Source organism: Protopterus annectens, chromosome 6.part0, assembly GCF_019279795.1.
Source record: "Protopterus annectens isolate FY-2018-M chromosome 6.part0, PAN1.0, whole genome shotgun sequence".
NCBI classification, from domain to species: domain Eukaryota; kingdom Metazoa; phylum Chordata; order Ceratodontiformes; family Protopteridae; genus Protopterus; species Protopterus annectens.
In genome coordinates, this window is record NC_056737.1 from 420,606,755 (window position 1) to 420,621,173 (window position 14,419).

At 38.9% G+C, this 14,419-nt stretch overlaps 1 protein-coding gene across 1 annotated transcript in view; it reads left to right on the forward strand.

Moving 5' to 3' along the window:
- The window catches only part of PACS2 (phosphofurin acidic cluster sorting protein 2), a 1,734,969-nt gene that overhangs the window by 446,643 nt on the left and 1,273,907 nt on the right, over positions 1-14,419 (forward strand). The window contains exon 6 of the mRNA XM_044073533.1: positions 2,966-3,128. Within this exon, the coding sequence (XP_043929468.1) occupies positions 2,966-3,128 (163 nt within the window). The remainder of the gene's footprint in view (positions 1-2,965; positions 3,129-14,419) is intronic.

A 14,419-nucleotide genomic window follows, 5' to 3' on the forward strand; every position in this document is an offset into this window, starting at 1 on the left:
TTTAACTCATTCACTCCAGTGGAGCTCAGGAAGTTACACTGTAACTTCCAATGGGCAGAGCCTAAGCCTTTTGACAGAATCAAATTATGTCCTCACATTTCAAACAAATGTTCATATCTCTGGAACCATAGTGGTTATGAAAGAAGTATAAATAGCAACTCTTCAGCACAAGCTATTTTTATAGTGCTAGTATTCCTTAGGTTCTAGGTCTTAAAGTGAATGTTATACGTCATAGTAAATACAGTATGGTATGTGTCCTAGTAAACACAGTAACAATTACATTTGTAATATTTTTAAACAACTTAAAATATCTCAGCAACCACTCAAGTTACACACATAATGCCAGCAGCATTTTATTAATCTAGCTGAGAGCTTGCATATGAGGCTAAGGAGTTCTGGCTGTTTTACTTGGTTGTTGAGATATTTAGAAAAATGTGATAATTATATCTATATAAGTTAATATCATAAAAAAACAGTCAATATCTATTTACCTGCACTAGACAAGAGGTCAAATATTAATGTAGTTGAGTTTGCCATTGTGTAAGATTTAAGATGAAATTGTTTAAAACCTTGTACATAGTATGGTTTTGGAATTATTGATTCAAATATGAACAAGCAGTATTTGATGTCTAGAGGCATCAGTAGGAGTTAACTGCAGATGCAACTGGAGGCATCACTCAGATATAATGAGTTAGAAAGCTTAAGTTACATTCTGTGGAGGAGGTAGATTGTGCTTTGTGCGTACCTTGGTTTGTGGAGAAAAGGAGGATCTTCTTTGTTTAGATGTACGCAGCAGATTATGTAGGTTATTATTAAGTAGGTTGTTTGGTTGAACTTGGCTAGGCTTGTAAGGAACCTAGGACAATTAGCCTAGTAACCTTCTGTGAACCTATTAATGAGGTCTAGGTCTCTAGAAACAAGGAATTTGAGAATGAGATAGGAAAGGGATTTAGATAACCAGATTACACAGGAAGCATGAGGAAGCATGATGTCCGTCATGGTTTTCCTATTTTTTAGCTGCAGTGCCATGTTAGACATTGATAATTGATGCTTCTGATTATGCTTTTAGAGCATATCTAGAAGACATATAAATTCAGAGCTAGTGTTCCTCTTTTCAGAGGAAACACCTCTTCAGTCTCAGAGATGTTAACCATCTTCCTAGGTCTTACAGCATTTCAGACTGGAGACTGCAGATTGTGACAGATGACACAACAGTAATGTATTTCATTCCACAAGGAACAACCCCCCCCCCCCCCTCCTACTTCTTGCAGACTTACTGTGATTATATGGGGAAAAAGCTGTTAAGATGAATCTTAATCTTCCTCTTCTGGTCATTCCTATTCTAAGGAAAGAGAATATTCTGGCAAGCTGCCCTCAGTATATCACAAGTGACAGTATTATAGTTATTTTATCATGTTGAAAAAGGTAAGGGGTTATTCCAAGGTAAATCTTTTCATGTCTTCTGAGATGCACCATGTTTCTTTGTTTTGTTCTCAGCTTCCCCACTTGCAGGCAGTAATAGAAATATTTTCTCGGTGTTCAAACTGGGATGTGATGTGTGCTTTCCTACCACCACTGCTGATCATAAGTGCATACTTTTATGGCCTTCTTGCTTCTTATGCTAGGATAACAGAGCCAGCGTTGTTTCTATCCTGATTTTTAGTGGCTGTATTAGTAACCTTGCCCCTGCAAAACAAACTTGAACTGTCTGAATATTAAGGTGGACTTGTGCATTCAGATACCAAAACACTGGCTCTAACAAACCTGTTCAATCTCTGGTTAATTCCACATGGCTATTTTCTCTCTCTCTAGAAGTTCTACCTGCTTTAAAGAATGGCAGCATATACAGTGCATGAAAATTATACTCACCTAAATTAATCTGATTTTCTCCTTGGTGTGAAAAAAAAGTTAAATATTGTTGCGTGCCCATTCCCCGTACTGGGACTGGTTTGTTAATCCATCTAGATTCAGTGCGCCATTTCAGCCTTCCTCTCATTCTCTAGCTGAATCTTCTCATCTCCTTGTGAAACAATACTGGAAGAGGAATTCTTCACATAAGACTACCAAAACATCCATTAGCACCTGCTTGCAATATAAATTTTGTTAATAAAAAATATTTTCCTCTGAACATATCTCTGTATCAGACCCAAAATACCTTTTGGGGGGAAAAGTTTTACTTTGATGTGAGCTATACGTATTCCCATATGGACATATCCTTAAAGCAAAGTTCTTTATGGCTGAGGTAGTTTTTGAGACCTCTTAAACCTGCTTGTTCAGCTGACTGACCTCTTTAAGTAAGCAAGCAAGCAAAGCAAAATTTTGCATTGCATGGATGTACATAGTTTACCCAAAAATTACAATGAGAGAAACACATTTAATATGCTGACTGATGTATTTAGTTTATGAAGAGAAAAAAATCAACTAACTATAAAAGTGCCTTTATTAGCATCATCTGACTGAATTCTATGCATTGTGAAAAGCAGCAAGACTTGATGGAGTTTGGGCTCACTCCTCCAATTTAGTAGATACACATGCATTTTTTTTTCAGAGAAACATCTTTCCAAGATATTCGAGAGAGTGATACTTGAACATTATTTACATTCGGGTATTAGTACTTAATGCTTGGTCTAGAGAATGACTAGGCTACCTTCATTTTTCCTGTAGTATCACGTCAGTGAGCATTCAGACATAGCTGGAAGGTGAGGGTGCACTTCCTTGGCACTCTTCCAACTGCAAAACTGGTTCCTAAAATATCAGTCCTGTTATTCAAACATCAAACTTTATGGAGAGTCTACTAATAACTTCTGTATTCTTTTAAACTTTCTTTTGTATTGAACTTATTAATGCACTTAAAGTAGAACTGGACATTATTGTTTTGTATGCTTAATGTAAGTTTAGCTTTTTTTTTTCAGAAGAACGGAACCTTAACATCATTGTAATGTTATTTCTTCTTTCCATTATTTAGGTTATGCAGCACCCGACAGAAGGGGGACAGGTGCTTAGTTTGTTCAGCAACCTCAAGGAAGTGGCTGCCAAAGTAGCTGAGATCTGGATCTTCTCTCTGTCCAGCCAACCAATAGATCATGAGGACAGTACAATGCAGACTAGCCAGAAGATAAAATCTACAGGTCAGACTGCCATCTGCAATACCTGATAATTCTGTCCGTTCACTCCACATTTAGTAAAAAAGAGTAATTGTATTATTAACTGAAGTTATCAGCTTGTTGAGCTCTTGTCAGATAAGAATGAGTTTTATGATATTTGCTTTAAGTGCAGCAATTCCAAAATGAAAAATAGATCTTGCTGAGCAGCAGAAAGTCATTACAATGGTACTCAGCATGGCTTGGGTGGGATGAAGGGGACAACATAGTTTTTTTTTTTTTTTTGGGGGGGGGGGTGATCAGCTGATCTTGATCATTCTTTAATGTATACCAGCTTTTAAAAACCTATATTGCATTTGTGGTCTATCCTGAGTGCTGTAAAGCTATGTTTGTGGTTTGCTGCAGTTTAAAAAAAGATGTTTTTGAAGTAAAACCTGAGCTCTGTGGCACTCTATGCAAGACATAAACTACATTTTTAGCAAGTAGGTTGCTACAGTTTAAAAGACAGAAGTTTTTTTTTTTTTTTTTTTTTAACTAAAATCTGAACGCTGTTTTGCTCCATGCAGGGTAGTAAATATTTTTTTAGCTAAAATAATGAGAGGAAGGTGGTTGTTAGCAGGGAGCAGAAACAGGACCTGATTGGCTGGGGCAGGAGGGTTGGGGTGCTGTGTTGTATATCTGACCACCTGTTTATTGTGCGAGTAGAAGGAGCAGACTTTTCTCTCTCTCTCTTCACTTGAAGAATTGAGGGAGGTGGCCAGTTCATGGTACTGGCACAGGGTGGTGGTTGAGCCAGCTATGCTTCTGATTGTGGTGTAGGATATTGCTTTGCAAAGAAATAGGTTTGCTTGATCTGATTGTGAAATGAAAGTATCATTTGGCGTGCTATTTCAAGAATTCTGAATTTGTTAGAGGCTTTCCTGAAAGATCTACCTTGTGTTTTCAGAATAAGGCTGGTATGCTAGGAATTTAATAAACGACAACATGGTCATAACAGAATGATAGCCATGTCATTAATGAAGTCACACAAATTCCTGAATTGACAGAAACTGAATGAGTGAAGTCTAATACCATTGTGATATATAGCTATAGCAGCATTCAAGAGGGACTTTTCAGTTGTGTTGCAATGTTTTGGACCCGTCAGTTCATTAGGTCAAAATCAGATATTTATGGGAATGGAGATTAGGAGAAAAATTTCCTACTAACCAGCCTGTAGTTATGATAAAAAAATGTTAAATTGCAGAGTATGTGCACAATTACCCATAGCATGTACAGTTAAGTTTCAGAGGAAATTAAAATTTAAAACATCATCGTTGGAAGCATTTACCAAGGCACAGTGGATGTGTTAGATAATTGATGATCATCAATATTGATCACTTCTGCAGTAGCTTTAGCTATATGGGGGTTATATCCTGCCAAGGATGTAATAGCTGGCCAGCTTCCAAAGCTGCAGGACAGCCTCCACTCTCCCATACTTTTAGCTCAACCTGAGCTGACTAAAAAGACAGGTTTGGATGCCAAGCTGTTCAGAGCTTTCCTGTTTTTGTGAGAGCACTCCTCTGCGAACATTTGAGGACCAAAAGCCATCTGCTTCTGCTGCTCCTTTGCAAGGAAGACAAGTTCCCTTTGTGAAAAAAACCTTCCACAGTAAAAATTGTTTTTATTGTACTTTCTTTTTTTTCCCGTTATATTTGTTAGGGGGTTGTCTTTAACAGACTGTTGTGACACTTAGCTGTACTTTTAAATGGGGTCTATATTAGATCGGCAAAACGGCATTACAGTGAATGCCATTTCACCTACACATATAAACTGAAATTCGAAAATAGTGAAGGCTCAGGTCAGCGACCCCCCCCCCCCCCCGGGAAAAAAAAATAGCTTGGCCTGAGCTGTGACATTGCCCTTTACCCCACTGTAGTGCGATCTCGGAGTTGGTATATTTAGTTGGGGGGGTTGGGGGGGCACATCCCCCCCACTTAATGTTTGAAATTGTGTGTGTGTTTTTGGTGCTAGCGATTTCTTTCCCAGGGAAAGAAATTGTTGTTTTGAATGTTCGTGGTTTAGTGCGGTCGATGTTTACGTGTCGCTGAAGAGGCGTTCAATGTAACACCTCTTTGAGCTTTTAATATAGACCCTTTAAATGATAACACATTTTTTCTGTCAGTTTAAAAGTTGTTTAAAGTCATTGTAAACCATATTTTTCTGCAGAGGAATTGTTTATTTTGACTTTTGGGGGGCTGACAAAGTGTTTAAAGTGCTTTTTACTGTGTTTTGTATTTAAAAAAAGACTTTTAAGGACTTTCATTTTTTACAGGATTTTACTGCTTGTTTTCCATGGGAAAGAGGCACCATCTTTGGCTTGACCATGGAACAAGCTACCAGTCCCACAGTCAGGCCTTCTTCCAGCAAGAAAAAGAAAAAGTTAAGCAAACAGCCTTTGTCACCACAGCAGGCTACTAGTTTGCCTCATCTGCAGGTAGGTGACTCTGCTGTGGCCATAGCTTGTTCCTCAGACTACTTACCTTTTGTCCTGGATCCCTCTGGTTAGCACCTACAGCCACCTTGGACTGGAGGTTAGAGACATTCTCTGTGGCTTTTGGGGTTTCCTCCGTGGACAAGGGAGAGTCACTCTTGTTGGAGCTTGGAGAGGAACAGGAAAGATGTCCTTGTTTGGTCAGAATGCTGTGCCCATCCCCAAGGAAACTGCTGCTGACGTTATTAACATTGTTGGCCCTATTTTCCTGTCAAAAATGAACCAAAAACTAAACACATATCTACTACTCCTCAAATTTCCTTTGACAGGAGTATTTTACTGGATCTGTCTCAGGGCTAAATTCAGGCTAGTAATCATTCTTATACAGTGGTTTCTAGTAAAGGAAAGAAGGATACCTGTTTTTCTGAAGAGATTCAATATTCTGAGTCTGGACAGGAAGATGAAGGGGTAGACACAAGATTTCATCCTCTGTTTTCTGATTCAGACGAGAGCTCAGTTTCAGATTCTCTTGGTGGGGAGTTTCTCTTTCTCTATTTCTAGAATGTGCCATTGTATTCAGTGGGAGGACATTGAGGTCTCTCAGAAAATACTGTGAGCTGTTACAGAAGGAATTTCCAGAACATTCACCATTTCCTGCAGTTTTGTCAGCTTTGGAGGATGTGTGTCACTCCCTGCAGTTCTCCTGGTAGTCAGCCTGCTACCCCTAAAAAGCAAGATAGAATGTATAAAGTTCTTCAGACCTTTACATATTTATGCACGCTTCCCAAACCTGACCCAACAGGTACAGCTTTAGTTAATGTTAATACTGTTGCTGTTAATCATTTAGTTAATTCCAATCCTACTCTTTCTGACCAGGATGGGAAGATTATTATGTGTGGGGGGGGGAAGTGTGGAAATGGCAGGGGAGTTCAGAAAAGAATCCTGGAACCCCCCAAAGCCAAGGACAGTACAAGTCAGAACGACTTTTCACATGACCTTGTCCCCTACTCCCATCCTGACAGTCCATTTCCCTTACAGAAAGCCTGAATTTCACTTTTTTTTTTGGCAACAGATACCTGAGACAAATGGGTTCTGAAGATCGTTCATTAATGTTACAGATGGCAGTGGGAGGAAACCCTCCTTTCCAGAGGATAATTCCTCATCCACCAGACAAGAATCCTTTATTTCCCCCTGTCCTTCAATGCATGCTGCCCCAGGGAATGATAGAATCAGTTCCTCCTTCCCTGGTTGGGAAAAGTGTTTTATTCAAGAATGTTTTTAGTGCCAAAAAAAGAAAATGATTGGAGACCAGTTCTGGATCTTTTTCTTTCCTAAACCTTTTTGTGATATTGCCGAAGTTCAAAATGGTGTCACTTCACAACCTCTTACCTCTTCTTCCTCATTTAAGCTTCCTGGTAACACTAGATTAAAAAAATGCTCATCATATCATTATTCATCCAGAATTTAGGAATTTCTTAAGGTTTTGTGTGTCTGGATTACATTATCTGTTATCTTTCTTACTCTTGGTGCAGTAGGTAGTCCAAAGTATCTATCTCTAGTTGTAGCTCATTGCAGACTACAAGGTATCCACGTTTTTCCATAATTTGATAAAGACTCTGCAAAGATACGCAAGTCATCTGAAGTGAAAGGAATCTCTTACTTGAGTGAACAATTTCTTACACAAGCTGGGATTCCAAGAGAACATTCTAAAGTCTTTTTTGACCCCTTCATACAGGATTGTGTTCCTGGGGTGTCAGATTGACACCTCAGTTAAAAGACTTTTCTTCCACAGGAAAACTACATTTATATCTAGATCTTTCTAAGGTTTTCCACTCAGACTTTGGTCACTGCAAGGGAATATCTCAGGATTTTGGGTCTCATGGCATCCTGGCAAGACTCCATATGAGAAAGATACAATGACTCATAAAGTCTTTGTTCCCAGCACCAACATCCTTCGTCTTTTTAAATCACGGTGCTGGGGTTTGTTAGAAGAGAAATCACTTGGTGGAGACTGCAAATATCCCTAAATCCAGGTCTCCCTTTCTCCCTCCCTGTTCCAAAGTAGTCAGTCTCCACATATGCCTCAAGCTTTGCTTGGAGAGCAGTTTCAGGAGAGAGTAAAGTGCAAGGTGTCTGGGACACCAAGGACAGATTCAAGCACATAAATATAAAGCAGATGCTTTCCCTGTTCAAGGCACTCTACTCTGAATCATATTTGGCCCATGGAACCTCTTCAAGTTGTTACAGACTATACCAGTCATGTGGTACATCAAAAAGCAAGGTGGAACCAGGTCTTATCCATTTTGCAGACTAGCCATTGTAGCATGGGATATAGCTTCACAGCATAATCTCACTGTACAGGCACCCTACATACCATCAGAGCAAAATTGTATGACCGAGAAGCTGAGCAGGACAAGGGTAGACCCTCATGAATGAAAACTAGATCTGGGGCCTTCCAAGATTTCATCTATCTGGGGAGTTCCTCAAGTAGACCCTCAAGTAGGACCTATTTGCCTTCTCTTTGAACAATCAGATGGCAAGATTCTGCTGCAGGACTCCATGCTAGAAGGCATGGAGGAAAGATGACTTTTCCTTTCCTTGGACAGGAATGTTACTGTATGTTTTTTTTACTCTTTCCACTGGTATCCAGGGTACTTCTAAAGATTCAGAAGGACACCCCCAAGATCACTGTGGTGACTCCCTTCTGGCCCAGGCAACAGTGATTCTCCCTTATTTTGGAAATGGCCAGGTGCAATTGCCACATGCTTCCTCACAAAATGGATCTACTCAAAAGGATCAGTGGTGTTTGATACATCCAGACCCCAATGAACTTCAACTGACTGCCTGGATGATGGGGTTTTAATTCCCTTTAGACACCTGTTTACGGAGGATGTGCTGCAGGTACTAATGGAGGCAAGAAAGCCTGTTAGTAGAAAATCTTATGTTAGCAAATGGAAAAGATTTTCTAGTTGGTGCCAACAACATGACCAGCACCCATTCATGGCTAGTGTTTCTCTAGTTTTGCAGTATTTGTATGTGTTACTAACCTATGGCCTTTTTTACTCCTCCATCAAGGTTCAATTTTCATCCATTTCAGCATAACTGCCCATGAATCCTCCTCTTTCAATGCATTCTCATGTCAAAAAAGTTTATAAAGAGGTATTACATAAGAGGCCTCCCAGAAAACCAGTGGCCTTTCCTTATGATCTTAATTTTGTTCCATTTGAACCAGCTAATCTAGCTGACTTGAGGTTCTTAACATGGAAAACAGCTTTACTGATTGCTTAGAAATCTGCAGGAAGAGTATCTGAGTTGCAAGCTCCTATGGCGAGTCAACTCTGTATTATTTTCTGTACAGACAGGGTTTCTTTGTGAACTGTTCATTTTTTATACCTAAAATGGTATCCAAGTTTGCATTGACTAAGCTGTCCATCTTCCAATTTTTTTCCTGAACCTAAAAATGAGGGAGAAAGGATACTCCATACCTTGGATTTCCACAGACAACTCTGGTATTTTGACAGAACTAAATATTTCAAGTCTTTGGATCAGGTGTTCGTTTCTTGTCAAGGTAAGAAGGGACAGTCTATATCCAAATGGTTGTCTCAGGGAGAGTCAAATCCCACTCTACCAGGATCTTGGCTTCATCTATGGCTTTTTGGAGAAGCAGCAACTTAGTCCTGTATGCATATGTTTACAAGGCAATGCAAGCTTGATTCCAGGGTGTGAATACTTATTTTTTGTTATTCCTAGCATTGCCCTTTTCAGGGCTCAGCCACCCTTTCTTTGTTGGCATTAAAGCTCTGAAGGACTTGGTGCCCAAACGTGTCTTTAGTCATCTTAGCCCGAGCTAACTATTTGGATGTGTAGAATGTGCCCTGAAAGTTTAGAGGCTGGATGTTGTATACTTGGCAGGATATAACCCATATAGCTAAAACTACTGCAGTAGTGATCATTCAAACATCTACTTTTCTGGTACATTTATTTACACAACTGTATTTTTTGTAGTTTACCTGTTATGGAAGTACTAAAAGTAACAAAAAGTGTTCACTGATATCACTGCCTCTTTCCAGGGCTTGGGAGGACTAACCTCTTGCAAAATTCTATTAAATAACTACTCCCATACCCTTAGCATTTGACCACACTTTTGACTTCTGATCTCATTTCTTTTGGAATACCATCCATTCCCCAGTGACTTATTCATAGCCATTTTGACCCTTTCTATTTCATCTATAATCACCTTCTCCATTCCCCACTTGCTGTCTGCTCCTACCCATGGGACTACATTATCCTTCCGATTATCCTCCTCAATTGCTGATTATAACTGCCCATTTTCTTCCTTAAACAATTCCTCATAGTAGAGTTTAAACTAACTCATTTAGTATTCCATCTAGATTACTTGCTTCCTGCCTTGTTGGGAATATTTTTATCTTAAGTATACTCCTCAACACCTCCCGTTGCCTGTACCTAACTGCTAATGTACAAAGGGTTTGAAAGCTTGCACTAAAGTAGAGTTGCTGCATGTGTATTACCATAAGATATAATCTCCTATCCACTTCTTGCAGAATTATTTTAATTCCCCCCTCCCTATCCTTATCTGTCTCCCTCATCTTTCCTTTCTTTTGCAACGTCACAGGTTTTTGCACCAATTTTCTTTCCTTTTTTTTTTTATTAGTTTCCTTTATTGTTGATGTATCCCACCACCTCCTTCTGTATCTTCTTTCTACATGCATCCTATTTTTCTCCATTTCATTGCAAGCTTTCCACGTATTGCTTCTTTTAACTTTACATTTCCTGAGGATAGCAAATGTCTGTCCAATCCCTCCTAGCTCTGTACTGTAATTGTTACTCTCATCAATATATGGTCCATGCATAACTACTGTTTTTATTTTTATTTAGCTTAGATTTCCTAGACTGCTCTGCCTGTAAGAGTAAGCCTGTAAGAGTAAAATGTATTTCTCTCTCTCTCCTGTACTCTAGCAGTCTACCCATCCTATTGCTTGTAAATACACTATCAAAAATCTTCCTTTTTCCACACTCTTTGTGCTCTCAGCTCACCTCTTACCTGATCTTTCTCAGTAATACAATTCCAGTCCCCAAGAACTAGACTTATCTCCTTCATGGCAGTGCTAGTATTTTGTCAGTAGGATATAATCTTCCTTATTTGTGATTTAGGAATAATGTGTAAAGGGCCATCGCTGTCATCTTTTCTCCTTGCACTCACCCGCTTTTTCTGGCCATACATCCTGACTTGTCTCTTATTTCCTCTTTGACTTCTGTAGGATACTCTTTTTAGCAATAACCACCACTCCTCTTCTGTTTTTCCCTTTACCTATTGCCTCTCCTAAGGCTGTATGTCCTGTTCTGTTTAACTTCTTATGCTCTTCCTTTCCCAGGTGGGTTTCCGCTAATGATTACTACATCCACTTCTGCCTTCTTTATGAACTGAATTATACAATCTTTCTATATAAGATTATTTAACCCATTAACTTTTAATATAGCCATCCAAATACCCTTGCTTTCCTTTATTAATATCTTGGCAACATTTATTATCCTTATACTTTATTTCTTCCTTCATCCCTAATTGCTACCATTTGTCCCTGTTCATGCTGACTTTCCACATTAACATCCTCATTTCTCTCTCTGTCTTATTCATTTCTGAACCTGACTCTGTCTGTCTCTTAGGTACTTTGTAGCACCTCCCTCCTCTCTAATAGATATTATTTTCCCACATTCTTCACTACTGCTACCGTTCCCCCTTCTCCCAGTGGTTTTCTATTTACAGTCTTAATACCTTGTTTTCCAAGTTTAGAGAACTCTACTTTTATGGTGCTCCCCTGTTTGTCAACTGCCCTTACTATGGTGCTGCATAATGTTAGAGTTGATATTCCACTGCACTCCCAATACACTTCTTATCTTTCCACTTGATCCTTTGTTTTCCCTCTACTCCGAACATTCCCTTTATTGCAAGGATAGCTTATATCCAACAGTCTATCAAAGCTCAGAACTTCTCCCACTGCCTGCATGTGAGGTTGAAGGACCAAGGGTTCCTATCATGTAGTCGAACTTTTACAATTTCGAAACTCATATGGTCGAGACCATAAGTTCGAATTTGTAAAAGTTTGAGCATTTGAATGGAAATCTCCATAAGTGGAGGTTTCCATTTTGTTCAATGGGGTGCAATCTTGGAGTTGGTATATTTAAGTAGCAGGGGGGTGCAGGGGGGCTTGCCCCCGTTTAAAACAGTTTATTTTGTTTTCCATTTTTCTTTTTTATCCATAGTCGAAGTTTAATAACTTTGAACATAATGGTTCGAACATTACGTGTTTGAAGTTATAACACTTCTTCTCTGTGATATAGACCCAAGGACCAATCACCTAGCAGGATGAGGACAGCCCTTCACACACACGACAGTACCTTTTCAGTTTTCTTGTGCCACAGTCAGAGAAAGATCTCTTGGGATATTGCTTCTCTCTCTGGATGAGAGCTGCACAGTTCAGATAAAAAAAAAAAAGAAAAAGAAAAACAAAAAAAAAAAACTCCTTTTGGGTTTTATGTCCTCCCTATGCCTTTTTCTATGTGTTTAAATAGAATATTATGCTGATCTGCTTATTTTTTCTTGTGAAACTTTGATTTAATCTTTAGTGTGATTTTTCTTGTAGTATAAGTCTTATACTGGTTATTATAAGTTCTTACTCACTTCCTGTGGAGGTTTTAACCCTTTTAAAGTGTATTATGGCTATTTTTGAATGTTAAACTGATTTTCTGCATTAACTGCATATCAGTGCAGTTCCTTTCATTACAGTAATTTGAGGCTGTTATTTCCATTCATTATAAGCTTCTTGTGAAGGTTTTGTCAGGAAAACATGATATTTTTACAGTTTTTTTTCTTTGGGGCTATAATCATTTTTGGTCATAGAACACATTTACAGTAATTTAAATTATTTTATTGTTTAAATCATGATTTGGGTGCCAATTGGTTTGTGAAGTACTTCTCACAGGATTTTTTTCTTAAATTTGTTTAATCTCTTGCCTAAGGTTTGAATTTATCATTTGATGTGATTGGATGGATTTGAAACATTTTAAACAAATTTCTTATTTAAGTCACGATTTTGGCACCATTTTGTTTGTATGTCATTCCTGACAGGAGTTTTACTTAATGTTATACTTAATTCCTGGTCTGAGGCTATTTCTGTTTGTTAGGCTGAAAATAACCTTTATTTATTTATATTAGGGTATATGTGATGTGTTTATTGTACTTTATGCTTAGTTACTGACAATGCTGTCTTTTTTGTGATATCTTATTCTGTATAGCTTCCCAACAGAAATAACTTCAGTTTGCTGTTTAGAGGGGACTTTGTGGGGTTTTGTCCATTTTGTACTGGGATGACTGTGCAACCAGTAATTGGTATTGATCCAGCTAGTTTTTTGCCCCTGTCTTGATGGATTCATGTATGTACCACATCACCACCAGCATCTGCCCCATTTGCACCTTAAAACCTAAAGAATAAATCAGAAAGTATGCCTCAGTCTATGGCTTATGACTCTGCAGTTACTTCAGCTTCAAGCAGGCTGTTGGACTACTCACCTTTGTTACCGCTAGGTCCATTGGTATGGTCTTGGGACCACAACTGTGTACGATGCAAGGGTCAGAGACATTCTCTGGGACTGTACCATTGCCTGCTGCAGATATGGGAGAACCGAACCCTTTAGGTGCAGGGGAAGTCAGGTGTGCAAATTCTGTTGCCACCATTAATACTTTTTACCCCAGGGGATTCTCCCACTAGTATAGGATACACCTAAAAAGGACAGAAGATTCTTCAGGTTGTGGGACAGCAGTCTCTGGATGTTTTTTCACCTGCGATGGTGACTATAGCTAGATCCATTGTTCAAGCAGTTGAGTATGTGATATGAGTAATGCCAGTGCTTCTACCACTGGTCAGTCTGCTAAGGATCCTCTTTTTGAAGCAGATCCTGTGTCTTAGAACTCTGACCTGTCTTTGTCACATCAGTCAGGTTCCTCTGATAAAGACCAGGCATGGGTACCCAGATAGATGTTTTCTTTTTCCCCAAGTGTTGACTAGATTTAGAGATGCATTTACCCGGAAGCTATCTTCGGTTGCTCCAGAGACTAACAGAGTTTATGATCTGTTCAAGGATGAGGCCCCAGACATTGATAACTTTCCTCCATTAATTCGAGCACTGGAGGATGTCTTCATGAAAGTTCATAGTTCCCCTTTCTTTTTTGTGGCTTTGCCTAATATATGATTGACTTTGCCGGGCCTTTGCCAAACCCTTTTGTCTGTGAACCATGCACTGTTGTCATTTCATCCAGTCCCTTTAGATAAACTAGGCAAGTGGCTAGAATTTCAGGGAAAGAAGCTGACACAGTCCAGCATGGTAGTTTTTAAAGTGTTTAACAACCAGTCTTTTATGTGGAAATTTGTGTTGAGATGCATGTGCAGTTTAGATGAGTTTGATAAATATTTGTCTGCAAAGCAAGAGGTCTGTGTTAAGGATATTGTCTCCAGTGTTTCTCAGATGTCAAAACGTGTTAAAAAGTGCATTGGAAGGTGGTTGATATTTCTGGAAATACAGCATTGTGGTCCTTAGGAGATATGCTTGGCTGCCATCCCAGAATTTTTTTGATGAGTTAAAAAATTATATTTTGAATGTTTCTTCTGATTCTGATTGCGTGTTTGTTACAGCAGCTAATCGGATCCTTAAAACACTGGGAAGACAGAATTAAAAGGAGTTTTGAAAATGTTTCATATTCCCAAGTTCTCTTCCCTTAAGCAAAGATAACTTTCAGCAGCCTAACAAACAGAATTCCTAGCCAAACAAAACCAAG